A 27684-nucleotide genomic window follows, 5' to 3' on the forward strand; every position below is an offset into this window, starting at 1 on the left:
TTGTTGTTGCGGTTCTCCTGCGGGTCCACCACCAGCGGCCGGTCCAGGTGCGTCTTCATGTCCGGGCGCAGGTGGCGAGCGTAGGGGACCTTCCAGCGCTCCTCGGGGTCCAGCTCGCTGTACAGAGCCTCGCGGCTCGCCAGCAGGTTCTGCTTGCGCAGCTCGCTCGTGCGCTGCTCCCACACCGACTTGGAGGATTTCTGGTTCCTCTGCTGCTCCTTCCTGCGGGACCGGGGGGGTGCCCAGGGCTGGGATTGGGCCTGGGGTGGGCCTGGGGTGGGTTTGGGGTGGCGGAGAGCGTGGGGATGGGCTGGAGGATGGGATGGAGATGAACGTGGGGATCCAGGATAGGGCTGGGATGGAGCTGGGATGGAGCTGGGGCAGATCTGGGGTGGTGGAGAGGGCAGGAATGGGACGGAAGATGGCACGGAGCCAGAATGGGGCTGGGATGGAGCCGGGAGGGAGCCAGGATGGAGCTGGGGTGGAGCTGGGGCAGATCTGGGATGGAGGAGAGGCTGGGGATGGGGTGGAGCCGAGATCGATCCACACATGGAGCCAGGGAAGGAGCTGGGATGGAGATCAGGACGGAGCCAGGGATGGAGCTGAGATGGAGCTGGGATGGAGCTGAGATGGAGCTGAGATGGAGCTGGGATGGAACCGGGATGGAGCTGGGATGGAGCCAGGGATGGAGCTGAGATGGAGCTGGGATGGAGCTGAGATGGAGCTGAGATGGAGCTGGGATGGAGCTGAGATGGAGCTGAGATGGAGCCGGGATGGAACCGGGATGGAGCTGAGATGGAGCCGGGATGGAGCTGAGATGGAGCCGGGATGGAGCTGAGATGGAGCTGGGATGGAGCTGGAGATGGAGCTGAGATGGAGCCGGGATGGAGCTGAGATGGAGCTGGGATGGAGCTGGGATGGAGCTGAGATGGAGCCGGGATGGAGCTGAGATGGAGCCGGGATGGAGCTGAGATGGAGCCGGGATGGAGCTGAGATGGAGCTGGGATGGAGCTGGAGATGGAGCTGGGATGGAGCCGGGATGGAGCTGGGATGGAGCTGGGATGGAGCTGGAGATGGAGCTGAGATGGAGCTGGGATGGAGCTGGGATGGAGCTGGGATGGAGATCAGGATGGAGCCAGGGATGGAGCTGAGATGGAGCTGGGATGGAGCTGGAGATGGAGCTGAGATGGAGCTGGCATGGAGCTGGAGATGGAGCTGAGATGGAGCCAGGGATGGAGCTGAGATGGAGCTGAGATGGAGCTGGGATGGAGCTGGAGATGGAGCTGAGATGGAGCCAGGGATGGAGCTGAGATGGAGCTGAGATGGAGCTGGGATGGAGCTGAGATGGAGCTGGGATGGAGCTGAGATGGAGCCAGAGATGGAGCCAGGGTGGATCCGGGGCAGATCCAGGGATGCCGCTGAGGAAGGACTCAGGATGGACCCAAGGATGGAGCCCAGGTGGGTCCGGCCTGGCTCTGGGGTGGCTTTGGGGATTTTTGGACCCGAGGACAGAGCCGGGGCGATCCCGGCGGGCTGGGGACACTCACATGGTCACGGACATGTTGGCTGCGGACAGCGGGCTGACCTCGGCCACCTCCTTGGCCTTCTGCAGCGCCAGCTTCTGGTTGGCGGCTTCCTCCTCCTCCTGCTCATCCTGCACAGCCCCAGCGCCACGTCCAGCCCGGCTCTGAGCCCCCCAGATGCCCAAAAACACCCCCAGGACCCCCCAAAAACACCCCCGGGACCCCCCAAAACCCCCCAGCCCCCCGACCTTGGTGAGCTCCTGCGCGTTGGCCAAGTTGTCCACGGCGATGGCCAAGAAGACGTTCAGGAGCGTGTCTGGCACTCGAGTCAAGGCAAAAAAAAGGGGGCCGGGACCCCCCTCCCCTCCCCGAGCCCCCCCAGGACCCCCGGGGACCCCCGGGATACAATTTCCAAAGAGGGTGAGGACGATGAAGTAGACGGAGAAGACCATGCCGCCCTTGACGCCGCCCTGAGATTTGATGCCGTCGTACATGACCGCGTTCCAATCTTCGCCCGTCAGGATCTGGGGGGGGGAGACAGAGCGGCCCTGGGGGCAGCGGGGACCCCTCCCCACCTGGAGAGACCCCCACTCACACCTGGAGAGACCCCCCCACCCCCCGTCACCCGGGAAAGGGGCGGGGCATACCTGGAACACCGTCATTATTGCTGCTGGGAAAGTGTCGAAATTGGTGGGAGGGGTCCCGTCGTCAAAATTGAACCTGGGGGGGCGGGGGGAGGATTTGGGGAGGGGGGGGGGCAGCGGTGGGAGCCCCACCTGCAGCAGGTGCCCTCCCCCCCCCCCCCCCAAAAGCAGGGGGGCACAAAGGGGGGCACAGAGACACCCCCCAGTGTGGGGGGACATCCCGGGGGTCCCCACGCCCCGGTTTGGGGAGGGGGGGGTCACTCACTGTCCCCCGAAGAGCTGCATCCCCAAAAGGGCGAAGACGACGATGAAGAGGAAGAGGAGGAAGAGGAGGCTGATGATGGATTTCATGGAGTTGAGCAGGGACACCACCAGGTTCCGCAGGGAAGCCCAGTACCTGCGGGGACAGCACGGGGCCGTGGGGACACCGAGGGGACAATGGGGACATTGGGGACATGGGGGGGACACAGGGAACCTGCGGGGACAGCACGGGGCTGTGGGGACACCGGGGGGACACCGAGGGGACAATGGGGACACAAAGGGACACAGGGAACCTGCAGGGACAGCACGGGGCCGTGGGGACACCGGGGGGACACCGAGGGGACATTGGGGACATGGGGGGGACACAGGGAACCTGCGGGGACAGCACGGGGCCGTGGGGACACCGGGGGGACACCGAGGGGACAATGGGGACACAAAGGGACACAGGGAACCTGCGGGGACAGCACGGGGCCGTGGGGACACCGAGGGGACAATGGGGACATTGGGGACACAAAGGGACACAGGGAACCTGCGGGGACAGCATGGGGCCGTGGGGACACCGAGGGGACAATGGGGACATTGGGGACACAAAGGGACACAGGGGACCTGCGGGGACAGCACGGGGCCGTGGGGACACCGGGGGGACACCGAGGGGACATTGGGGACATGGGGGGGACACAGGGAACCTGCGGGGACAGCACGGGGCCGTGGGGACACCGGGGGGACACCGGGGACATCAAGGGGACAACGGGGACATGGGGGACACAAAGGGACACAGGGAACCTGCGGGGACAGCACGGGGCCGTGGGGACACCGAGGGGACACCGAGGGGACAATGGGGACACTGGGGACAACAGGGGGACATTGGGGGACCTGCGGGGACAGCACAGGCCTGTGGGGACATCAGGGGGACATCGGGGGGACACAAAAGGACACAGGGAACCTGTGGGGACAACCAAGGGCTGTGGGGACACTGGGGGACACCAAGGGGACACTGGGGACATCGGGGGGACATCGGGGGGACATTGGGGGAACAATGGGGAGATTGGGGATATGGGGGACATGAGGGAACGCTGGAGGACATGGAGGACATGGTAGGGACACGGGGGGACATGGGGGGACACAGAGGGGACACGAGGGGGACATGGAAGACATGGGGGGGACACTGGGGGTCACAGGGGATGTGGGGGACACACGGGGGACACGGGGGGGACACACGGGGGACACGGGGGGGACACACGGGGCCGTCGGGGCTCACTTGGTGACTTTGAAGATGCGCAGTAACCTGAGAGCTCGCAGCACGCTGATCCCAAAGGAAGTTCCCGGCTTCACAACGGCCCAGATCACCTCGAAGATGCTGCCGATGATCACCTGGGGGGGCAACGGTGGGACGGGGGATCCCCGGCGCCTCCTGGAGCCCAGATCCCATCCCGGATCCCAAATCCCAGATCCCAAATCCCATCCCAGATCCCAAATCCCAGATCCCAAATCCCAGATCCCAAATCCCATCCCGGATCCCAAATTCCAGATCCCAAATCCCAGATCCCAAATCCCATCCCGGATCCCAAATCCCATCCCGGATCCCGGATCCCAGATCCCAGATCCCATCCCAGATCCCAAATCCCATCACAGATCCTATCCCGGATCCCGGATCCCAAATCCCAAATTCCATCCTGGATCCCAAATTCCAGATCCCAAATTCCAGATCCCAAATCCATCCCGGATCCCAAATCCCAGATCCCAAATCTCATCCAAGATCCCAGACACCAAATCTCGTCCCATCGCATCCTGGATCCCAGATCCCATCCCAGATCTCATTCCAGATCCCAAATCCCGTCTCATCCCGTCCCAGATCCCAAATCCCAGATCCCGGATCCCAAATCCCAGATCCCGGATCCCAAATCTCATCACATCCCATAGCAGATCCCAGATCCCATCCCATGGATCCCATCCCAGATCCCAGATCCCAGATCCCATCCTTCCCATCCCGGATCCCGTGGACCTCAGATCCCCTGGAGCCCACGGATCCCAAATCCCACAGATCCCAGATCTCATGATCCCACAGATCCCACAGATCCCAAATTCGAGATCCCAAATCCAAGGTCCCAGATTCCCTGGATCCCAAAACCCAAACACCAGATCCCCTGGATCCCCTGGATCCCAAACCCCTTGGATCCCAGATCCCAAATTCGAGATCCCAATGATCCCATGGCTCCCACAGATCCCAAATCCCCAATCCCAGGGATCCCAAACCCCCCAAATCCCAAACCCCAAATCCAAATCCCCATCCCAAGGATCCCAAATCCCCCAAATCCCCAAATCCCAAGGATCCCAAATCCCCCAAATCCCAAAAATCCAAACCCCCCCCGGCACTCAGGGCGCAGTCGAAGCAGTTGAAGGACGAGTGGAATCCTCCCCAGCCCGTACGTTTTTATATTGCAAATCCCAAACCCCCCAAATCCCCCAAATCCCAAACCCCAAATCCCCCAAATCCCACGGACCCCAAGGATCCCAAACCCCAAATCCAAATCCCACGGACCCCAAGGATCCCAAATCCCCCAAATCCCCATCCCAAGGATCCCAAACCCCCCAAATCCCACGGACCCCAAGGATCCCAAACCCCCCAAATCCCCATCCCAAGGATCCCAAATCCCCCAAATCCCCAAATCCAAGGATGCCAAATCCCCCAAATCCCAAAAATCCAAACCCCCCCCGGCACTCAGGGCGCAGTCGAAGCAGTTGAAGGACGAGGGGAATCCTCCCCAGCCCGTACGTTTTTATATTGCAAATCCCAAACCCCCCAAATCCCCCAAATCCCAAACCCCCCAAATCCCCAAATCCCAAACCCCAAATCCCCCAAATCCCAAACCCCAAATCCCCCAAATCCCATGGACCCCAAGGATCCCAAATCCCCCAAATCCCCCAAATCCCACGGACCCCAAGGATCCCAAACCCCAAATCCAAATCCCACGGACCCCAAGGATCCCAAATCCCCCAAATCCCACGGACCCCAAGGATCCCAAATCCCCCAAATCCCACGGACCCCAAGGATCCCAAATCCCCCAAATCCCATGGACCCCAAGGATCCCAAATCCCCCAAATCCCATGGACCCCAAGGATCCCAAATCCCCCAAATCCCATGGACCCCAAGGATCCCAAACCCCAAATCCAAATCCCACGGACCCCAAGGATCCCAAACCCCCCAAATCCCCATCCCAAGGATCCCAAATCCCCCAAATCCCACGGATCCCAAACCCCCCAAAATCCCAAAAATCCAAACCCCCCCCGGCACTCACGGCGCAGTCGAAGCAGTTGAAGGACGAGTGGAAGTAAGGCCGCGTCCCCAGCCCGTACATTTTTATAAACATTTCGGACATAAAGAGTCCCAAGAAAATGAATTCTGCATAGTCTGGGGGGGGGGGGGGCGGGGGGCACAGCTCAGGGGGGGCCCCTCTGGGACCCCCGGCCCCCCCCATGTCCCCCCCATGTCCCCCTCGGGGACCCCCGGGGGTCTCCTGGGCTGGGGAACCCCAGAAATCCCCAAAAAAAACCCCAAAATCCCAAAAATGAGGGGAGGTCCCAGGAGCTGGAGGGGGTCAGGGGGGGTCTGGGTGGCTCTGGGGGTCTCAGGGGGGATTTGGGGCGTCTCTGGGGCTCTTGGGGGAATTTGATTTCTCCAGGGAGATTTGGGGGTCTCTGAGGAGCTCTGAGGGTCTCTGGGGACCTGTGGGGGGATTTAGGGGGGAGGGGGATCTCAGATGATTTGGGGAGGATTTTGGGGGTCCCGGGGGGGTCCCGGGGGTCCCGTGACCCACAGAGGAAGTCGGAAAGCCGACCTGGCTGGTCGTGGCGAACGACAGCAGCACACGGGGCGTTGGGGGGCACTGGAGGGATTTGGGAGCTCTGGGCGTCTCAGAGGGTCTCTGGGAATTTGGGGAGGATTTCGGGGGTCCCGGGGGGGTCCCGTGACCCACAGAGGAAGTCGGAAAGCCGACCTGGCTGGTCGTGGCGAACGACAGCAGCACACGGGGCGTTGGGGGGGCGCCGAGGATCTCGGGGGGCTTCTCTGGGGGTCTCGGGGGATTTGGTGGGGGGGGGGTCCCAGCGGAATTCGGGGGGGGTGGGTATTTCGGGGGGTCCCGTGACTCACAGAGGAAGTCGGAAAGCCAATCTGGCTGGTCGTAGTGAACGATAGCAACACACAGGGTGTTGAGCGCTACCAGACTGAGCACGGTCCAGTAGAAGGCCTGAGTTTTCACCATGCGCCGGATGTGGAAGCGCACGCGCCGCTCCCGCCGCTGCAGGAACGAGGCGTTCTCCAGCTTGGCACTTTTGAGGCTGGCACGGGCGAAGGGGGACCCTGCGGGCACCCCCCCGGGGGTGGGGCGTCACCTTGGGGTGTCCCCGCGTCGCCTTGGGGCCGTCCCCGCGTCAACCCGTGTCACCCACCCGGACCCCCGAAACCATCCTCGTGTCGTCCGTCCGCCACCCCAAACCGTCCCGGTGCCACCCCGGGGTGTCCTTGTGCCACCCAGCGCCCCCCAAACCGTCCCAGTGTCACCCCGGGGTGTCCTTGTGCCACCCAGCGCCCCCCAAACCATCCCAGTGTCACCCCGGGGTGTCCTTGTGCCACCCAGCACCCCCCAAACCGTCCCAGTGCCACCCCGGGGTGTCCTTGTGCCACCCAGCACCCCCCAAACCGTCCCGGTGCCACCCCGGGGTGTCCTTGTGCCACCCAGCGCCCCCCAAACCATCCCAGTGTCACCCCGGGGTGTCCTTGTGCCACCCAGCGCCCCCCAAACCATCCCAGTGTCACCCCGGGGTGTCCTTGTGCCACCCAGCACCCCCCAAACCGTCCCAGTGCCACCCCGGGGTGTCCTTGTGCCACCCAGCACCCCCCAAACCGTCCCGGTGCCACCCCGGGGTGTCCCCTGTGTCACCAGGGGGATTTGGGGGTCTCAGGGTGATTTGGGGGGGGTCTCCAGCTTGGCACTTTTGAGGCTGGCACGGGCGAAGGGGGACCCTGCGGGCACCCCCCGGGGGTGGGGCGTCACCTTGGGGTGGGGCTGCGTCACCCCAGGGTGTCCCTGGGTCACCCAGCACCCCAAAAGCCATCCCAGTGTCACCCATCCATCCCCTAAAAACCATGCCCATGTCCCCATGCCACCCACCACGCCCAAAACCATCCTGTGCCACGTCAGGGTGTGCCCCTGTGTCACCCGTGTCACCCTGTGTCACCCTGTGTCACCTATCTGTCCCCAAAACCATCCCCGTGCCACCTCAGGGTGTCCCCTGAGGGGACAATCCCCCCACGTCCCCAGTGTCCCGAGTGTCACCCAGCCATGGCAGCGATGTCCCTGTGGTGCCACTCCCCGTGTGCCCCCAGTGTCCCCCCATTGTCACCCACCCATGATGGCAATGTCCCCATGGTGCCACCCTGGATGTCCCCACGCTGTCCCCGTTGTCACCCAGCCATGCTGGCGATGTCCCCCCAATGTCCCCATGGTGTCCCCACGCTGTCCCCCCAGTGTCACCCACCCATGTTAGCAATGTCCCCACGGTGCCACCCCCATTGTCCCCTCGTTGTCACCCACCCATGTTAGCGATGTCCCCCAATGTCCCCACGCTGTCACCCCAGGGTCACCCACCCATGTTGGCGATGTCCCCACGCTGTCCCCATGCTGTCCCCCCAGTGTCCCCACGGTGCCACCCCCAGTGTCACCCACCCATGTTGGCAATGTCCCCACGGTGCCACCCCAATGTCCCCCCATTGTCACCCACCCATGATGGCAATGTCCCCATGGTGCCCCCCACGCTGTCCCCACGCTGTCCCCGCTGTCACCCACCCATGTTGGCGATGTCCCCCAGCTGTCCCCACGCTGTCCCCCCAGTGTCACCCACCCATGTTAGCGATGTCCCCACGGTGCCACCCCCATTGTCCCCTCGTTGTCACCCACCCATGTTGGCGATGTCCCCATGCTATCCCCACGCTGTCCCCATGCTGTCCCCACGGTGCCACCCCCATTGTCCCCCCAGTGTCACCCACCCATGTTGGCGATGTCCCCATGGTGCCACCCTGGATGTCCCCACGCTGTCCCCGTTGTCACCCACCCATGTTGGTGATGTCCCCACACTGTCCCCACGCTGTCCCCCCAATGTCCCCACGGTGCCACCCCCGCTGTCACCCACCCATGTTGGCGATGTCCCCCAGCTGTCCCCATGCTGTCCCCACGGTGCCACCCCCATTGTCGCCCCATTGTCACCCACCCATGATGGCAATGTCCCCATGGTGCCCCCCACGCTGTCCCCCCAATGTCCCCGTTGTCACCCACCCATGTTAGCGATGTCCCCCAGCTGTCCCCACGCTGTCCCCAGTGTCACCCAGCCATGTTGGCGATGTCCCCCCAATGTCCCCCCGCTGTCACCCACCCATGTTGGCGATGTCCCCCAGCTGCTCCTCGCCCTCCTCGGGGCTCAGCAGGTCCGTCTTGCTCCTCTTGCTGGTGGCCCTCCGGAGAGCTCCCGCAGGGGGGGCACAGGGGGGCGGCGTCACCCAGGGGTCCCAGAGGGGTCCCAGAGGGGTCCCAAAGGGGTCCCAGAGGGGTCCCGGGGAGTCCCAGAGGGGTCCCGGGGTGTCCCAAAGGGGTCCCAGAGGGGTCCCGGGGGGTCCCAAAGGGGTCCCAGAGGGGTCCCAGAGGGGTCCCGGGGAGTCCCAGAGGGGTCCCGGGGGGTCCCAAAGGGGTCCCAGAGGGGTCCCAGAGGGGTCCCGGGGGGGTCCCGGGGGGTCCCGGGGGGTCCCAGAGGGGTCCCAAAGGGGTCCCAAAGGGGTCCCGGGGGGTCCCGGGGGGTCCCAGAGGGGTCCCAGGGGGTCCCGGGGGGTCCCAAAGGGGTCCCAAAGGGATCCCAGAGGGGTCCCGGGGGGTCCCAAAGGGGTCCCAAAGGGATCCCAGAGGGGTCCCAAAGGGGTCCCAGAGGGGTCCCGGGGAGTCCCAGAGGGGTCCCGGGGGGTCCCAAAGGGGTCCCAAAGGGGTCCCAAAGGGGTCCCGGGGGGTCCCAAAGGGGTCCCAAAGGGGTCCCAGAGGGGTCCCGGGGGGTCCCGAGGGGGTCCCGGGGGGTCCCGGGGGGTCCCAGAGGGGTCCCAGGGGGTCCCGGGGGGTCCCGGGGGGTCCCAGAGGGGTCCCGGCGGTCCCGGCAAGGGGAGGGGGCTGCACTTACCATCGAAGGGGCGCCGGGGCTCGGCCTCGGGCTCGTCCTCGGCCAGGATCACCTCTTCTGAGGGAACGTGGGGGGCTCAGGAGGGGGCTCAGGGGGGATTTGGGGGGGCATTTTGAGGGTCTTTGAGGGGGCTTTGGAGGGGCATTGGGGAGTTTTGGGCGGCTTGGAGGGGGTTTGGAGGGGCTTTGGGGGTCTTCGAAGGGGGTTTTGGGGAGTTCCAGGGAGATTTGAGGGGATTTGGAGGGGCTTTGGGGGGTTTGGAGGCGCTTGGGGGGGTTTGGGGATGTTTTGGGAGAATTTGGGGGGGCTCAGGGGGGATTTTGGGGGGCTCAGGGGGGGATTTGGGGATGTTTTGGGAGAATTTGGGGGGGGCTCAGGGGGATTTTGGGGGTGTTTTGAGGGGCTTTGGGGGGAGTTTGGAGGAATTTGGGGAGGGCTTTGGGGGGTTTTGAGTGGGTTTTGGGGGGCTCTGGAGGGATTTGGGGGGCTTTGGAGGGGCTCGAGGGGGGTTTTGAGGGGCTCAAAGGGGATTTGGGGATGTTTTGGGAGAATTTGGGGGGCTCAAAGGGGATTTGGGGATGTTTTGGGAGAATTTGGGGGGGCTCAAAGGGGATTTGGGGATGTTTTGGGAGAATTTGGGGGGCTCAAAGGGGATTTGGGGATGTTTTGAGAGAATTTGGGGGGCTCAAAGGGGATTTGGGGATGTTTTGGGAGAATTTGGGGGGGCTCAGGGGGGGTTTTGGGGGGCCCAGGGGGGGATTCGGGGGGTCTCGAGGGGGTTTGGGAGGGATTTGAGTGAACTCGGAGCACTTGGGGAGGGATTTTGGGGGGGATTCGGAGGCATCCAAAGGGATTTTGGGGGGTTTAGGGGCGCGCAGAGTTTTGGGGTGAGGTTACGGACACGGGGGTGCTTTGGGGAGGGGTCTCGGAGGGTGTTTTTGGGCGGTGGTCCCGACCCTCACCCGCCTTGGAGATCCACTCCATGTATCCGTTGAGCTCCCGCTCGATTTGCTGCTGCCGCCGCAGCTTCAGGAACGCCCGGCGGTTCTCCACCCGCTCCCGCTCTTTGGCAAACTCCCTGCGGACCCCTCCCCAAATTCAGCTCACCTCGGGATGCCCCAGGACCCCCCAGATTCCCCTGAGCCCCCACAAAGCCCCCCCAGAGCCCCTCAAAATCCTCCAAAGCCCCCCAGAGCCCGGCGGATCTCCACCCGCTGCCGCTCTTTGGCAAACTCCCTGCGGACCCCTCCCCAAATTCAGCCCTGGTCGGGATGCCCCCCCCAAAACCCCCCTGAGACCCCCAAAAGCCCCCCAAATTCCCCAAAGCCTCCCAAATCCCCTCAAAGCCCCCCAAAACCCCCCAAAACCCCCTCTGAGCCCCCCCCAAAACCCCCCTGAGCACCCCAAATCCTCCTCAAACCCCCCCCTCCAAATCCCCACAGAGCCCCCACAAAACCCCCAAAAATCCCGAGACCCCCCCCCCAAAATCCCGGGACCCCCCCTCAGGGCGCTGACTCGGATAGGACCCCCAGATCCCCCTCAATCCCCCCCAAAAGCCCCCAAATTCCTCCAAAACCCCCCCCCAAATCCCTCTCAAAACCCCTCAAAACCCCCCCAAATCGTGACACCCCCTCCCCAAAATCCCCCCTCCGAAGCCCCCCGGGACCCCTCCCCAGGCGCTGACCCGGACAGGACCCCCAGCACGAGGTTGAGCATAAAAAAGGAGCCGATGATGATGAGGGGGATGAAGTAGAGCCAGTTCCAAGTGTTCCCTGAGGCGTCGTTGCTCTGGGGAGGGGGCGACACGGGAAATTGGGGGGGGGGGGCGTCGTCTCAAAAATTGAGGGGCGGTCCCGAAAATTGAGGGGGGGGGTCTCAAAAATTGGGGAGGGGCGGCGGGAAATTGAGGAGGGGATGGGAAACTTGGGGGGGGGGGGGGGCTTCCAAAAACTGGGGGGGGGGGTCCCAAAAATTGAGGGGGAGGGGTGTCTCAAAAATTGGGGAGGGGGGACAAGAAATTGAGGGGCGGGGGGGGGGGACAGGAAATTGGGGGGGGGGGGGGGGTCTAAAAATTTGGGGAGTCCCATCAACCCAGGGGGGCTCCCATGAATTGGGGAGGGGGTTCCGGCACCGGACGGGCACCGGGAGGCACCGGACAGGGAAAGGAGCGCACCGGGAGCACCGGATGGGCACCGGATGGGCACCGGATGGGCACCGGGAGCACCGGACGGGCACCGGAGCACACCGGGAGGCACCGGACGGGCACCGGACGGGAAAGGAGCACACCGGGAGCACCGGACGGGCACCGGACGGGCACCAGACGGGCACCGGAGCACACCGGGAGGCACCGGACGGGCACCGGAGCACGCTGGGAGCACCGGACGGGCACCAGAGCACACCGGAGCACACCGGGAGCACCGGACGGGCACCGGACGGGCACCGCAGCACGCTCACATAGTAGAGGAGGTCGGTCCAGCCTTCCATGGTGATGCACTGGAAGACGGTGAGCACGGCGAAGAGGATGTTGTCGAACTGCGTGATGCCGTAGTTGGGCCCCTCCCAGTACTTCTTGCACTTGGTGCCGTTGGGGCAGATCCGCGCCGGCTCGTCCGTCCCGCACGGGACCTCCACCTTGATCTCGTCTGGGCACGGGATCGGGGTCTGAACCCCCCCCCGGTACCCCCAGATACCCCCCGGTACCCCCAGAATCCCCCCCGGTACCCCCAGATCCCCCCAGGTATCCCCAGAATCCCCCCAGGTATCCCCAGATCCCCCCAGGTATCCCCAGAATCCCCCCAGGTACCCCCAGATCCCCCCAGGTATCCCCAGATCCCCCCCCAGGTATCCCCAGAACCCCCCAGGTATCCCCAGAATCCCCCCAGGTACCCCCAGATCCCCCCAGGTATCCCCAGATCCCCCCCAGGTATCCCCAGATCCCCCCAGGTATCCCCAGAATCCCCCCAGGTACCCTCAGATCCCCCCAGGTATCCCCAGAACCCCCCAGGTATCCCCAGAACCCCCCCAGGTACCCCCAGATCCCCCCAGGTATCCCCAGAATCCCCCCAGGTATCCCCAGAACCCCCCAGGTACCCCCAGAATCCCCCCAGGTACCCCCAGATCCCCCCAGGTACCCCCAGATCCCCCCCAGGTATCCCCAGATCCCCCCAGGTATCCCCAGAATCCCCCCAGGTACCCCCAGATCCCCCCAGGTACCCCCAGATCCCCCCCAGGATCCCCAGATCCCCCCAGGTACCCCCAGATCCCCCCCAGGTATCCCCAGAACCCCCCCAGGTATCCCCAGAATCCCCCCAGGTACCCTCAGATCCCCCCAGGTATCCCCAGAACCCCCCAGGTATCCCCAGATCCCCCCAGGTATCCCCAGAATCCCCCCAGGTACCCTCAGATCCCCCCAGGTATCCCCAGAACCCCCCAGGTACCCCCAGATCCCCCCCAGGATCCCCAGATCCCCCCAGGTACCCCCAGATCCCCCCCAGGTATCCCCAGATCCCCCCAGGTATCCCCAGAATCCCCCCAGGTATCCCCAGATCCCCCCCCAGGTATCCCCAGAACCCCCCAGGTATCCCCAGAACCCCCCAGGTATCCCCAGAATCCCCCCAGGTACCCCCAGAACCCCCCAGGTACCCCCAGATCCCCCCCAGGTATCCCCAGAACCCCCCAGGTATCCCCAGATCCCCCCCAGGTACCCCCAGAACCCCCCAGGTACCCCCAGATCCCCCCCAGGTATCCCCAGAATCCCCCCGGTGTCCCCAAGACCCCTCCCCATATCCCCAGGACCCCTCCCCATATCCCCAGACCCCTCCCATACCCTCAGGACCCCCCCCCAAATATCCCCAGACCCCTCCCATGTCCCCAGGACCCCCCCCCAAATGTCCCCAGACCCCCCCCCACGCCGCAGGGCTCGGCCAGAAATAACCGCGGCCAATTAACGGCCAATTAATTAACGGCCTCATCAAGGGACGGCCGCAATTAGGACGCTCCAAATGCAGCTCCTGCCACAGCCCGGGGGGATTTGGGGGTTTTGGGGGGGTTCTTTGGGGGGGTTACAGGGAATTTGGGGTGGCTTTTGGGGTGTTTTAAGGCGGTTTAGGTGATTTGGGGGCTGGGGTTTTTTTTGGCAGATTTTGGGGTATTTTTGGAGGTATTTTTTGAGGTGCTTTTTGGGGTTTTTTTGGGGGGCTGTTTGTGGGATTTAGGGGCTGTTTTTAGGGCGGCCACCCCACCTGTGGCCAGGTCGAAGCAGGTGGTGTGGAATTTGGGCTGGTTTTGGGTTATTCTTGGGGTATTTTTTAGGCCGTTTTCCGGGAGGTTTAGGTGATTTGGGGGCTGGTTTATTTTTGGCAGATTTTGGGGTATTTTTGGAGGTATTTTTTGAGGTGTTTTTAGGGGTATTTTGGGTTTTTTTTTTTGGGGGGGGGGCTGTTTGTGGGATTTAGGGGCTGTTTTTAGGGCTGCCACCCCACCTGTGACCAGGTCGAAGCAGGTGGTGTGGAATTTGGGGTGTTTTAGGGGGGTTTAGGTGATTTGGGGGCTGGGGTTTTTTTGGCAGATTTTGGGGTATTTTTGGAGGTATTTTTTGAGGTGCTTTTTGGGGTTTTTTTGGGGGGCTGTTTGTGGGATTTAGGGGCTGTTTTTAGGGCGGCCACCCCACCTGTGACCAGGTCGAAGCAGGTGGTGTGGAATTTGCCCATGTAGAACTCCAGGCCGATGATGGCGAAGATGAGGATCGCGAAGAAGAGCAGGAGCCCGATCTGCAGCAGCGGGATCATCGCCTTCATGATGGACTTCAGCACCACCTGCAGACCTGACAGGGCATTTGGGGGCGTTTTTGGGGGGGCTCGGAGGGGACTTGGGATGGTTTGGGGATGTCTGAGGGGGCTTTAGGGGGATTTGGGGTGGTTTTGGGGGCTTTGCATCATCGCCTTCATGATGGACTTCAGCACCACCTGCAGACCTGAGAGGGCATTTGGGGGCGTTTTTGGGGGGGCTCGGAGGGGACTTGGAGGGGTTTTGGGGGGGGTTGGAGGGGATTTGGGGGCGTTTTGGGGAGTTTGGGGTGGTTTTGGGGAGGCTGAAGGGGATTTGGGGTGGTTTGGGATGTTTGAGGGAGGTTTTGGGGGGTTTTTGAGGGGATTTGGGGTGGGTTCTAGGACGTTTGAGGGGCTTTAGGGAGGTTCGGGGTAGTTTTCGGGGATTTGGAGGATTTGGCAGCCCCTGATCACACGGGAGCCCCCCAGAGGACCCCCCCCAGGCCGCCCCCAAAGCCCCCAGACTCACTTGGGATCCCCGAGACCAGCTTGAGGGGCCGCAGCACGCGCACGGCCCGCAGCGTCCGCAGGTCGAACTGGGAGCCCACCGAGGCCAGGATGCTGCGGGGAGGGGGACGGGGCTTGGTGGCCGTGGGGACCCCAAACGGGGACCCCCAATGGGCCACCGGGACCACCGAGAGGGGCCACGGACACCGAAACATCCCAGGGACCCCCAAATGGGGCGTCGTGGCTGCCAAGAGGGGCCGTGGCCACCGCGGGCCACCTCGTCACAGCTGTCACAGCCCCCGTGTCCTTGTCACACGGCCGCCAGCCTGTGGCCACCACCAGCCCCCAAATCTCTGTCACGCAACCACGAGCCCGTGGCCACCACGAGCCCCAGATCTTTGTCACACGGCCACCAGCCCCGTGGCCACCGGGATCCCCCAAATCTCTGTCACAAAGCCACCACCTCCTGGCCACCGCGAGCCCCCAAATCTCTGTCACACAACCACGAGCCCGTGGCCACCACGAGCCCCAGATCTTTGTCACACGGCCACCAGCCCCGTGGCCACCACGAGCCCCCAAATCTCTGCCACAAAGCCACCAAATCTCTGTCACAAAGCCACCAAATCTCTGTCACAAAGCCACCAGCCCGTGGCCACCGGGATCCCCCAAATCTCTGTCACAAAGCCACCAGCCCGTGGTCACCGCAAGCCCCAAATCTCTGTCACAAAGCCACCAAATCTCTGTCACAAAGCCACCAGCCCCTGGCCACCACGAGCCCCAAATCTCTGTCACGCAACCACGAGCCCGTGGCCACCACGAGCCCCCAAACATTTGTCACAAAATCACCGGCCTGTGGTCACCACGAGCCCCAAATCTCTGTCACAAAGCCACCAAATCTCTGTCACAAAGCCACCACCTCCTGGCCACCACGAGCCCCAAAATCCTTGTCACAAAGCCACCAGCCCGTGGCCACCGCGAGCCCCAAATCTCTGTCACAAAGCCACCGGCCCGTGGCCACCGGGATCCCCCAAATCTCTGTCACACGGCCACCCGCCCCCGCCCGTGTCGCTGTCACACGGTCCCGGCCCCGTGGCCACCGGCGGCCGCCCCCGCTGCCCCCCCCCCCCGCGCCGCCGCAGGGCCGCGTGCCGCCGGTGCCGCCGCCGGTGCCGCGGGCGGGGGCGGCGCTGCCCGGGGCTATTTTTAGCCTTTTCCGGGCGATGTCGCCGCCGGTGGCCGCTGCCAGCTCCGGTGCCAGCCCTGTTGCCAGCCCCGCTGCCAGCCCCGCTGCCAGCCCCGGTGCCAGCCCCGGTGCCAGCCCCGATGCCAGCCCCAATGCCAGCCCCGGTGCCGGCCCCGGTGCCAGCCCCGGTGCCAGCCCCAATGCCAGCCCCAATGCCAGCCCCGGTGCCAGCCCCGCTGCCAGCCCCGGTGCCGGCCCCGGTGCCGGCCCCAATGCCAGCCCCGGTGCCAGCCCCGCTGCCAGCCCCGGTGCCAGCCCCGGTGGCAGCCCCGATGCCAGCTCCGGTGCCAGCCCCGCTGCCAGCCCCGGTGCCAGCACCGGTGCCAGCTCCGGTGGCAGCTCCGGTGGCGGCTCCGGTGGCAGCCCCGGTGGCAGCTCCGGTGGCAGCTCCGGTGGCAGCCCCGATGCCAGCCCCGATGCCAGCCCCGATGCCAGCTCCGGTGGCAGCCCCGGGGCTCGGGCACAGCGCGGGCAGCCCCGGCCCCGAGGGGAGCCCAAAAACGGGGGGGTGGTCCCCGATGTACCCCGGGGGTTCGGGGGTGGCCCCGGTGATGAGGAGGGGTCGCCTGTTGCCATGGCAACCGGCGGGAGGGGGGGGGGGATGGTCACACGGCAACAACCCCCACCCCTACACTGAGGTCAGGGCTGGACACCCCAAGGGACCCCCAAAACCTCACCGGGACCCCCAAAATCTACGCGGGGACACCCAAAACCACTGCAGGGACCCCCAAAATTCCCCCAGGGATCCCAAAACCTGCAGTGACCCCCCCCCCAAACCCTCCAGGGCCCCCCCCCAAAAGCCCCCCAAAATTCCCCCAGCGACCCCAAAACTCCCTCAGGGACCCCAAAACTCCCTCAGGGACCCCCAAAACCCTGCCAGGGACCCCCAACCAGCCCAATTAACTCACCCCCAATTAATTCATTGCTGGAGGGGGATCAGGGGAAGTGTTCCCCCCATTCCACAGGACAGAGCAGACCCCCCCCCAAAAAAAAAACCATTCCTGCCTCAGTTTCCCCATCTGAGGAAACACGGGGGGCTCTGTGACCGGGGGGGGGGCAATTTGGAACCGGGGTGGGATTTGGGAGCCCGGGGGGGGGGGATTTGGGACCGGGGGGGTTTCTCTGGGGTGGTGGTCCCACATTTGGGGGGGATTTGGGAACCGGGGGGGGGATTTTGGAGCCTCGGGCAGCGGCAGCAGCAGCGGCAGCAGCGAGCGGCGGCCCCGCGCTCTGAGTGACACCGCGGGGACACGAAGTGACAGCGCCGGGGGGGACACGGGGACAGCGGTGACAGCTCCAGAGCTCGGCACACGCGGGGGGGACACGTGGGACACGGGGGGGGGGGGCACAGGTGGGACATGAGGGGGGCGGGACAGGTAGGACACAGGTGAGACACAGGGAGGGGACAGGAGGGAAGGGGGGAGGTCCCACACCCGCACTCCTATGGGGGGACACAGGTGGGACATGGAGGGGGGGGGGACAGGTGGGACACAGGGAGGGGACAGGTGGGACACAGGTGAGACACAGGGTGGGGACAGGAGGGAAGGGGGAGGTCCCACACCCGCACACCTATGGGGGGACACAGGTGGGACACACGGGGGGGGGGACAGGTGGGACACAGGGAGGGGACAGGTGGGACACAGGGAGGGGACAGGTGGGACACAGGTGGGACACACGGGGTGGGGCACACAGGTGAGACACAGGTGGGACACAGAGAGGGGACAGGAGGGAAGGGGGAGGTCCCACACCTGCACTCCTATGGGGGGACACAGGTGGGACACAGGGAGGGGACAGGTGGGACACAGGTGGGACACACGGGGGGGGGACAGGTGGGACACAGGGAGGGGACAGGAGCGAAGGGGGGAGGTCCCACACCCTCTCAAACGCCGCGCGTTTCTCCCCAAACCGCCGCATCCCCCCGCATGCCCCGCTGTCCCCGCATGCCCCGCTGCCCCCAGGTGTCCCCAGGTGTCCCCAGGTGTCCCCAGGTGTCCCCAGGTGTCGCGGGCGCCCCTCACCCCGTGAGCACCACCACGAAGTCCATGACGTTCCAGCCGTTGCGCAGGTAGGAGCCTTTGTGGAAGGCGAAGCCCAGCGCGATGATTTTGATGCCCGCCTCGAAGCAGAAGATGCCGATGAAGTACGGCTCCGTGTCGTCCTGGGGAGGGGGCGCCGGGTCAGGAGACCCCCCCCCGCTGTCCCTGTCCCCTCCCGCCGCCCCCCCAGCGCCCCCCGGCCCAGATTCCCGGTGAGGAGGAAACGGGGGCGCGGCCGGGAAAGGGGAACGGGGGGCGGCCCCTGCTGGGGAGGGGGCACGGGGGCCGAGACCCCCTCGGTGGGCTGGGGACCCCCGGGGGTGGCCGGGGGGGAACCCCGGGGACCCTCGGCAAAGGTCGTGGGGTGCCCAGGGAGACCCCGAAGTGGCGTGGGGACCCTCCCCAGGACCCCCAAATGGGGACAGGGACCCCCAAAGGGGACAGAGACCCCCCCAGAGACCCTCCCCAGGACCCCCAAATGGGGACAGGGACCCCCAAAGGGGACAGAGACCCCCCCCAGGACCCCCAGGGACCCTCCCAGGACCCCCAAATGGAGCCGGGGACCCTCCCCAGGACCCTCAAAGGGGACAGAGACCCTCCCCAGGACCCCCAAATGGGGACAGGGACCCCCAAAGGGGACAGGGACCCCCCCAGGACTCCCAGGGACCCTCCCAGGACCCCCCAAGGGTGGCAAGGACCTCTCCAGGACCCCCAAATGGAGCCGGGGACCCCCCCCAGGAACCCCAAAGGGGACAGAGACCCTCCCCAGGACCCCCAAATGGAGCCGGGCCCCCACCCAGGACCCCCAAAGGGGGACAGGGACCTCTCCAGGACCCCCAAATGCAGGTAGGGACCCTCCCCAGGACGCCCAATGGGGACAGGGACCCCCAAAAGGGACAGGGACCCCCCCAGAGACCCTCCCCAGGGACCCCCCCTCACCAGCCGCTCGGACATGGGGGTCTTGTCCTCGTCGGGCAGGTGCTGCTCCAGGGCCAGGACGATGCAGTTGGCGATGATGGTGGCTAAAATCATGTATTCAAAAGGAGTGGGGGGGCGAGTCAAGGCCAAAAACGGGGCTGGGGGCGCCCCAAACCGCGCTGGGGTCTGGGGGAAACTGAGGCACGAGCAGAGCCCAAAATGGGGCTGGGGGACCCCCCCAAACCGCGCTGGGGTCTGGGGGAAACTGAGGCACGAGCAGAGCCCAAAATGGGGCTGGGGTATCCCCCCCAAACCGCGCTGGGGTCTGGGGGAAACTGAGGCACGAGCGGAGCCCAAAATGGGGCTGGGGGATCCCCCCCAAACCGCGCTGGTTGCGGGGGAAACTGAGGCACGAGCGGAGCGCGAAGCGGGGCCGGGGCCGAGGCGCTCTCCGTGCCCCCGGGGTCGGCGCCGTCGTGTTCGTTAATTAATTAATTAATTCGCTCATCAAAGCGGCGGCTCCGCGGCGCGATCAAAGCGCTCCGGGCACAGCGGGAGCCGCCGCAGCAGCCGCGGGCACCGGGAGTTGGCACCGGGAGTTGGCACCGGGAGTTGGCACCGGGGGGGTGGCAGGGACGGGTCCGTGTCCCCCCGTCCGTGTCCCCCCGTCCGTGTCCGTCTGTCCGTGTCCGTCTGTCCCGCTGTCCCCCCGTCCGTGTCCCCCCGTCCGTGTCCCCCCGTCCGTCCCCACACACGGGAGGGGCCGCGGGCGCCCAGCCTGGCACGGCCCGGGTGCCCCACAGGGATCTCCGGCCGGCACATGGCCCCGGCCAGCTGGACACGCGGGCACTGCGGCGTGGCACTGCCCGGCCAGCCTGGCACGGGCACCGGGCACCGGGCACGGCCCTGGCACGGCGAGGAGCCGCCGCCGCCGCCGCCGCTGCTGCTGCCCTGGCACGGCACGGGCACCCAGCGCCCGGGGCAATGCGGCTGCCGGGGCCGTGATCGGGGCCAGAGCGGATCCCTGGCACGGCACGGGCACCGGCACCGGGATCCGACCCAGCACAGCTCCCTGGCATCACGGCACGGGTGCCCAGCACGGGCACCGGTACCGGGATCTGGCCTGGCACCGCTCCCTGGCACAGCCTGGGTACCCAGCACGGCTCCCGGGGCCGCGATCGGGGCCAGAGCGGATCCCTGGCACGGCACGGGCACCGGCACCGGGATCCGACCCAGCACAGCTCCCTGGCATCACGGCACGGGTGCCCAGCCCGGCTCCCTGGCACATCCCGGCCAGCCGGTGCCAGATTCCAGCCCGGCACGGCTCCAGGATGGCTCCCGGTACCGGGATCCGGCCCAGCTCCCGGCACGGCCCGGCCCGGTTCCCGGGGCCAGCGGAGCGATGCAGCACAGCCCGGCACGGCTTGGCACGGCTCGGCACGGCTCAGCACAGCCTGGCACGGCTCGGCACGGCTCGGCACGGCTCGGCACAGCCTGGCACGGCTCGGCACGGCTCGGCACGGCTCAACACAGCCTGGCACGGCTCGGCACGGCTCGGCACGGCTCGGCACGGCTCGGCACGGCTCCTGGCACGGCTCAGCACAGCCTGGCACGGCTCGGCACGGCTCGGCACGGCTCAGCACGGCTCAACACGGCTCAACACGGCTCAGCACGGCACAGCACAGCCCAGTAGGGCTCGGCACGGCTCAGCACAGCCCGGCACGGCTCAGCACAGCCCGGCTCGGCACGGCACGGCTCGGCACGGCTCAGCGCGGCACAGCACAGCCCAGCACGGCTCAGCACAGCCCGGCACGGCTCAGCACGGCTCAGCACGGCTCCTGGCACGGCCCAGGGACCCGGGATGGCTCCCGGTACCGAGATCCGGCCCGGTTCCCGGGGCCAGCGGAGCGCGGCACTGCAGCACAGCCCGGCACGGCCCGGCCCGGTTCAGCACGGCCCGGCCCGGTTCAGCACAGCCCGGCACTGCAGCACGGCCCGGCACGGCCCGGCCCGGTTCAGCACAGCCCGGCACTGCAGCACGGCCCGGCACGGCCCGGCCCGGTTCAGCACAGCCCGGCCCGGTTCAGCACAGCCCGGCACTGCAGCACGGCCCGGCACGGCTCGGCTCGGTTCAGCACAGCCCGGCACGGCCCGGTTCAGCACAGCGTGGCACTGCAGCACGGCCCGGCACGGCCCGGTTCAGCACGGCCCGGCCCGGTTCAGCACAGCCCGGCACTGCAGCACGGCCCGGCACGGCCCGGCCCGGTTCAGCACAGCGTGGCACTGCAGCACGGCCCGGCACGGCCCGGTTCAGCACGGCCCGGCCCGGTTCAGCACGGCCCGGCCCGGTTCAGCACAGCCCGGCACTGCCGCACAGCCCGGCACGGCCCGGCCCGGCCCGGCTCGGCCCAACCTCCCACCCAGCGCCCCCAGACCCAACCCTCGGGGTCCCCCCCGTTCCTCACGTGCCCCCCCAGCCCGGGCCGCGTTTTCGGGGCGCCGCGGGACCGGGACCGAGCCCCGGCACCGCCCCCGCCCCCGCCCCCGCCCCCGGCACCGGCACCGGCACCGGCACCGGCGTGGGAGGCTCCGCGCGCCGCAGGATGGGCCCGCACCGGGCGGGGGGGGCCACGCATCGCCCCCCCCCCCCCCCGGGACCCCCGGGACCCCCCCGGGCCCCGCCGCGACCCCCCCGGCCCCGGTACCGGGGGAGGAACCGGAGCCGCCGTCACCGCCCCGGCCCCGCCGCGGCAGCGGCCGCGACCCCCGAGCCGCACCCCCGGGACCCCCGACAGGCACCCCCGGGGGCCGGGGGGGGGGGTCCCCAAAAGGTGATGGGGGAGGAGACCCCCAAAAACCGCACGGGGACCCCCCAAAAACCGAATGGGGACCCCCAAAACCGAGTGGGGACCCCCAGAACAGCGTGAGACCCCCAAAACCGAATGGGGACCCCCCAAAACCGACTGGGACCCCCAAAACCGAATGGGGACCCCTAAAACCGAGTGGGGACCCCAAAAAACCGAATGGGGACCCCCAAATCGGAATGGGGACCCCAAAAACCGTGTGGGGACCCCTAAAAACCGAGTGGGACCCCCAGAACAGCGTGAGACCCTCAAAACCGAATGGGGACCCCAAAAAACCGAATGGGGACCCCCAAAAACCGAATGGGGACCCCCAAAACCGAGTGGGACCCCCAAAACCGAGTGGGGACCACCAAATCGGAATGGGGACCCCAAAAACCGTGTGGGGACCCCTAAAAACCGAGTGGGACCCCCAGAACCGAATGGGGACCCCCCTAAAAACCGAGTGGCGACCTCCAAAACCGCACGGGGACCCCCCTAAAAACCGAATGAGAACCCCTAAAAACCGACTGGGGGACCCCCAAAACCGCGTGGGGACCCCTCCCCAAACCAGCAGGAGCCGTCTGTGGGGTGCCCGGGGCCGTTTTTGGGGTGCCGGGGGGTCGTTTTGGGGTGAGGGGGGGGCGTTTTTGGGGTCGGGCGTTTTAGGGGGCAGAAGAAAGGGGAAGGGGCTCGGAGGGACCCCGAGAGCAGCAGGGGGAGGCTGCAGCCCCCCAAAATAACCAGAAATAGCCCGAAATAGCCCGAAATAGCCCAAAATAGCCCGAAATAGCTGCAAAAGGGGGGGCGGGAACCCTAAAAAGGGGAGGGAAATGGGGTCACCCGTGCAGGGCAGGGGATGGGGACCCCAAAGTGGGGCTGGGGATCCCAAAAAGGGGCTGGGGACGCCAAAATGGGGCTGGGGACCCCAAAATGGGGCTGGGGACACCAAAATGGGGCTGGGGATCCCAAAATGGGGCTGGGGACCCCAAAATGGGGCTGGGGATCCTAAAAAGGGGACTGGGGACCCCAAAATGGGGCTGGGGACCCCAATGTGGGGCTGGGGATCCTAAAAAGGGGACTGGGGACCCCAAAATGGGGCTGGGGACCCCAATGTGGGGCTGGGGATCCTAAAAAGGGGACTGGGGACCCCAAAATGGGGCTGGGGACACCAATGTGGGGCTGAGGAGCTCATGCAGGACAGGGTGACCCCAAAATGGGGCTGGGGACCCCAAAATGGGGTTGGGGATCTCCGTGTGGGGCTGGGGACCCCAAAAAGGGGATCGGGGACCCCAAAATGGGGCTGGGGACCCCAAAATGGGTTGGGGGAGACCGGTGCAGGACGGGGTGACCCAGCCCAGGGCCCGTGACCCCAATTGGGGCGCGGGGAGGCGACGCACGAGCGGAACGGGGACCCCGGATTGGGGCAGGGAAACGGGGACCCCCGGGGGCATCGGGGCTTGGGGGACCCCGGAACAGGTCAGGGGGTGCAGCCGTGGCATTGGGACCCCTAAATGGGGCTGGGGGCTCCGAAATGGGGCTGGGGGGGGGTCTCAATATGGGGCTGGGGAACTCACGCAGGGCATGGAGACGCCAAAAATGGGGCTGGGAACCCCAAAGTGGGGCTGGGGGTCCCGAAAACGGGGCTGGGGGGTCTCAATATGGGCTTGCAGAGCTCATGCGGGACAGGGTGACCCCAAAAAGGCTCTGGAGACCCCAAAATGGGGCTGGGGACTCCAATGCAGGACGAGGAGAGCCAAAAATGGGGCTGGGGGCCACAGAATGGGGCTGGGGGCCCCCGAAACGGGGCTGGGTACCCCGAAACGGGGCCGAGGAGCTCGTGCAGGACACGGAGACCCCAAAGTGGGGTTGGGGACCCCAAAACGGGGCTGGGGAACCCCAACGCAGGACCAGTTTGACCCCAAAATGGGGCGAGGGGCTCCAAAATGGGGGCGAGGAGCTCACGCAGGACAGGGTGACCCCAAAACGGGTTCGGGGGCCCCAAATCGGGTCCGGGGACCCCAATGCAGGACAGGGTGACCCCAAAACCGGGCCGGGGACCCCAGTGCAGGACAGGGTGACCCCAAAATGGGGCGAGGGGCTCCAAAATGGGGGCGAGGAGCTCACGCAGGACAGGGTGACCCCAAAACGGGTTCGGGGGCCCCAAATCGGGTCCGGGGACCCCAATGCAGGACACGGTGACCCCAAAATGGAGCGAGGGGCTCCAAAATGAGGCTAGGCACCCCAGGGGAGGACAGGGTGACCCCAAAACGGGCCCGGGGACCCCAATGCAGGACACGGTGACCCCAAAACGGGTTCGGGGGCCCCGAATCGGGTCCGGGGACCCCAATGCAGGACGCGGTGACCCCAAAACGGCCCCGGGGACCCCAATGCAGGACGCGGTGACCCCAAAACGGCCCCGGGGACCCCAGCACGGGGGGGGGGGGGGGGGGGGGGTTGAGCGGATTTGGGGCGTCCGGCGCCCCCCAGGGAAGGATATGGCCATTCGGTGATCTTTTTGGCGTATTTCCTCACCACGTTGTCCTCGCTGAAGAGGAAGAGCGAGCGGTTGACGGTGAGGCAGTTCTGGCGCACGGGGATGGGGTTGTACAGGGCCATGGTGCGGGCGCGCTGGGCCATGGATTGCTTGTAGAGCCGCTGGGCCCCGGGGGGGGCTCCCTGCCGAGGCCCCCCGGCCCCGGCGCCGCGACCCCCGCCCAGCCCCGCCGCCGTCCCGGGGCCGCCGCCGCCGCCGCCGGGCCCGTAGCGGCCCGAGGGACCGAGCTCGTCGGCGAAGCGAGGCATCGCTGCGTGCCCGGGGGGCTCCGCCAGCACCGCGGGGGGGTCACGGTGATCACGGCGGTCACGGTGATCACGGCGGTCACGGCGGTCACGGCGGTCGCGGCGGTCGCGGCGGTCGCGGTGGTCGCGGTGGTCACAACGCCGCTGTCGCTGCTGCCGTTGCTGTCGCTGGGGCCGGCACCGGGCAGGAGCTCATCACATCCCATGGGACCCCCCCCCCACCGGCAAAAAAAAAAAAAAAATTAATAAAAATTAAAATGGTGAAAGCTCCGGTCCGGGGCTCCGTGCCCAGCTCCGGTCCGGGGCTCCGTGCCCAGCACCGGCGGCGCGCTCAGGGATAAGGACCTGACCCCCCCCTCCGGATAAAATATAAAAATTAATAAAAATTAAAATGATGAAAGCTCCGGTCCGGGGCTCCGTGCCCAGCAGCGGCGGCGCGCTCAGGGATAAGGACCCCCCGTCCCCGCAAAAAAAAAAAATTAATAAAAATTAAAATGATGAAAGCTCCGGTCCGGGGCTCCGTGCCCAGCAGCGGCGGCGCGCTCAGGGATCACCGGGGGCAGCCCCGAGCATCCTCCGGTGCGGCTCCCCCCGCGCGGAGCGGTGCGGATGTTGGGGGGGGGGGGGGGACACCCCCGCTGGAAAAATGGGGGGGGGTCTCTCTCTGTGTCCTGCTCGCGGTGCCCCGAAATGAGGGGGGGGGGAGGTCTCTCCTCTGCTCTCGCAATCCGGTAACGGAGGGGGGGCTCTCCCGTTGCCCCCCCCTCCCCCCCGGTGGAACGGGGGGCTCCGGCGCTGCGGCTCCCGGTGCCCCGGACGGGGTTGGGTCGGGGGGGGGGGGGTCCTGGCGCTGCTGCAGCTCGCGGGCTCCCGGTTCCGGTTCCGGGGGGGGGTCCCGGTGGCGGCGAGGGCCGAGCCCCCCCCGCTGCGGCGCTCCGGTGCTGCGGGCGGGGGTCCCGGCGCTGCGGTTCTCGTTGTTTTCCCCCCCCCCCGGAGGGGGTTGCGGTAATTTGGGGCGGGGGGGGGGAGGGGGGAGGAAGGAAAGAGAGGAAAAGGAGCGGAAAAAAAAAATTAAAAAAAAAAAAAAAAAAATTTAAAAATTTTTTAAAAAATCCTGGGGGGGTTTTCTCAGCTCATGCCGGCGCCCCCCCCCCCGGCCCGGAGCATCCGTGAGGTTGTGGGGGGGTAGGGGGGGGGTAGGGGGGGAGGAGAAAAAAAAAAAAAAAAAAAAAAAGGTAAAAAAATCACCCCGCGAAAAATCCCAAAAATCCAAAGGAGAGGGGAAAAAAAAAAAAAAAAAATTAAAAAAAATAAAATAAAATAAAAATTAAAATGCGGCGGTTTTGGCGGATGGGGGGGGGGGGGTGTCGGGGGTGGTGCCCCCCCCCGGGGCGGCGGGGCCGGGCGGGGGTCGCCGTCAGCCCCCCGGCAGCAGCGGGCAGGGGGGGCCCATCGGGCCGGGCTGCGGCAGAGCTCCGGTGCTGCTGCTGCTGCTCTCCTCCTCCTCCTCCTCCTCCTCCTCCTCCTCGCCACCCCCCCGAAACGGGACCTTCCTCCTCCTCCTCCTCCTCCGCCCCCCTCTCCTTCCTCCCCCAAAAATCGGGACCTTCCTCCCCCTTTTCCTCCTCCTCTTCCTCCTCTTCTTCCCCCCCTCCCCAAAAACCCAGGACCTTCCTCCTCCTCCTCTCCCTCCCCTCCCCAAAAACCGGGACCTTCCTCCTCTTCCTCCTTCTCCTCCTCCTCCTCCTCCTCCTCTTCCTGCCCCCTCCCCAAAACGGGACCTTCCTCCTCCTCTTCTTCCTCCTGCCCCCCCAATACCTGGAACTCCCCCTCCCCCTTTTAATTACCCCCGTAATTAATCACCGCGCTTTAATCACCACCCCCCCCCCCCCGCTCTTTCCCCGCTGCCTCAGTTTCCCCACTCCGCTATCCCCCCCCCCCCCCCCTCAATTTGGGGACACTGACCCCCTCCCCCCCTCCCCAATTTGGGGACTCTGACCCCGTCCCAATTTGGGGACACTGACCCCGTCCCCCCCTCCCCAATTTGGGGGACTCTGACCCCGTCCCCCCCCCCCTCAATTTGGGACACTGACCCTCTCCCCCCCTCCCCAATTTGGGGACACTGACCCCCGTCCCCCTCCCCAATTTGGGGACACTGACCCCCTCCCCCCTCCCCAATTTGGGGACACTGACCCCGTCCCCCCCCCCCCTCAATTTGGGACACTGACCCCGTCCCCCCCTCCCCAATTTGGGGACACTGACCCCCTCCCCCCCCCCTCAATTTGGGACACTGACCCCCTCCCCCCTCCTCAATTTGGGGACACTGACCCCCTCCCCCCCCCCTCCCCAATTTGGGGACACTGACCCCGTCCCCCCCTCAATTTGGGGACACTGACCCCATCCCCCTCCCCAATTTGGGGACACTGACCCCCTCCCCCCCCCCCCCCCTCAATTTGAGGACCCTGACCCCGTCCTCCCCCCCTCAATTTGGGGACTCTGACCCCCCTCCCCCCCCCAGCCCCTCCCCCCCAAGGCCCATCTGGGTCACGGGTGCCCCCCCGCCCCCGCTGACGTCACGGCCCTTTGTCCCCAGTGTCGCTTTTGTCCCCCGCGCACGCGGCGCTGGCGGTGCCACCCCCGGGACACCGGGACACCGCGGGGGGGGGCGGAGGGGGCGGGGCCACGCCGGGATCACCGCCCCTCCCCCACCTCCGGTACCGGCGGGGCACCAATGGGGGGGTGGGGACACAGCTGGGCACAAACAAACACCTGGGCACAAACACACCTGGGAGGGGTAGGGACACACCTGGGCACAGCTGGGCACAAACAAACACACACCTGGGCACAGCTGGGCACAAACACCTGGGCACAAACACACACCTGGGCACAAACACACACACACCTGGGCACAAACACACACACACCTGGG

At 66.1% G+C, this 27684-nt stretch overlaps 1 protein-coding gene across 1 annotated transcript; it reads right to left on the bottom strand.

The window, feature by feature from the left end:
- Positions 1 to 2: 2 nt before the first annotated feature.
- CACNA1A (calcium voltage-gated channel subunit alpha1 A) lies at positions 3 to 24758 on the bottom strand (the record flags this gene model as incomplete). Its single annotated transcript, XM_058821356.1, has 19 exons — positions 24454 to 24758; positions 19135 to 19240; positions 18178 to 18317; positions 14939 to 15030; positions 14313 to 14465; positions 12098 to 12285; positions 11328 to 11431; positions 10606 to 10721; positions 9644 to 9700; positions 8858 to 8947; positions 6579 to 6788; positions 5725 to 5837; positions 3687 to 3799; positions 2433 to 2564; positions 2171 to 2243; positions 1930 to 2047; positions 1772 to 1839; positions 1548 to 1654; positions 3 to 222 (listed from the first exon to the last, which is right to left on the bottom strand). Coding segments are annotated over exons 1-19 (2505 nt in total), but the record flags the coding sequence as incomplete, so codon positions are not given.
- Between the last annotated feature and the right edge of the window lie 2926 nt (positions 24759 to 27684).

Source organism: Ammospiza caudacuta, chromosome 29 (assembly GCF_027887145.1).
Source record: "Ammospiza caudacuta isolate bAmmCau1 chromosome 29, bAmmCau1.pri, whole genome shotgun sequence".
Classification (NCBI taxonomy): domain Eukaryota; kingdom Metazoa; phylum Chordata; class Aves; order Passeriformes; family Passerellidae; genus Ammospiza; species Ammospiza caudacuta.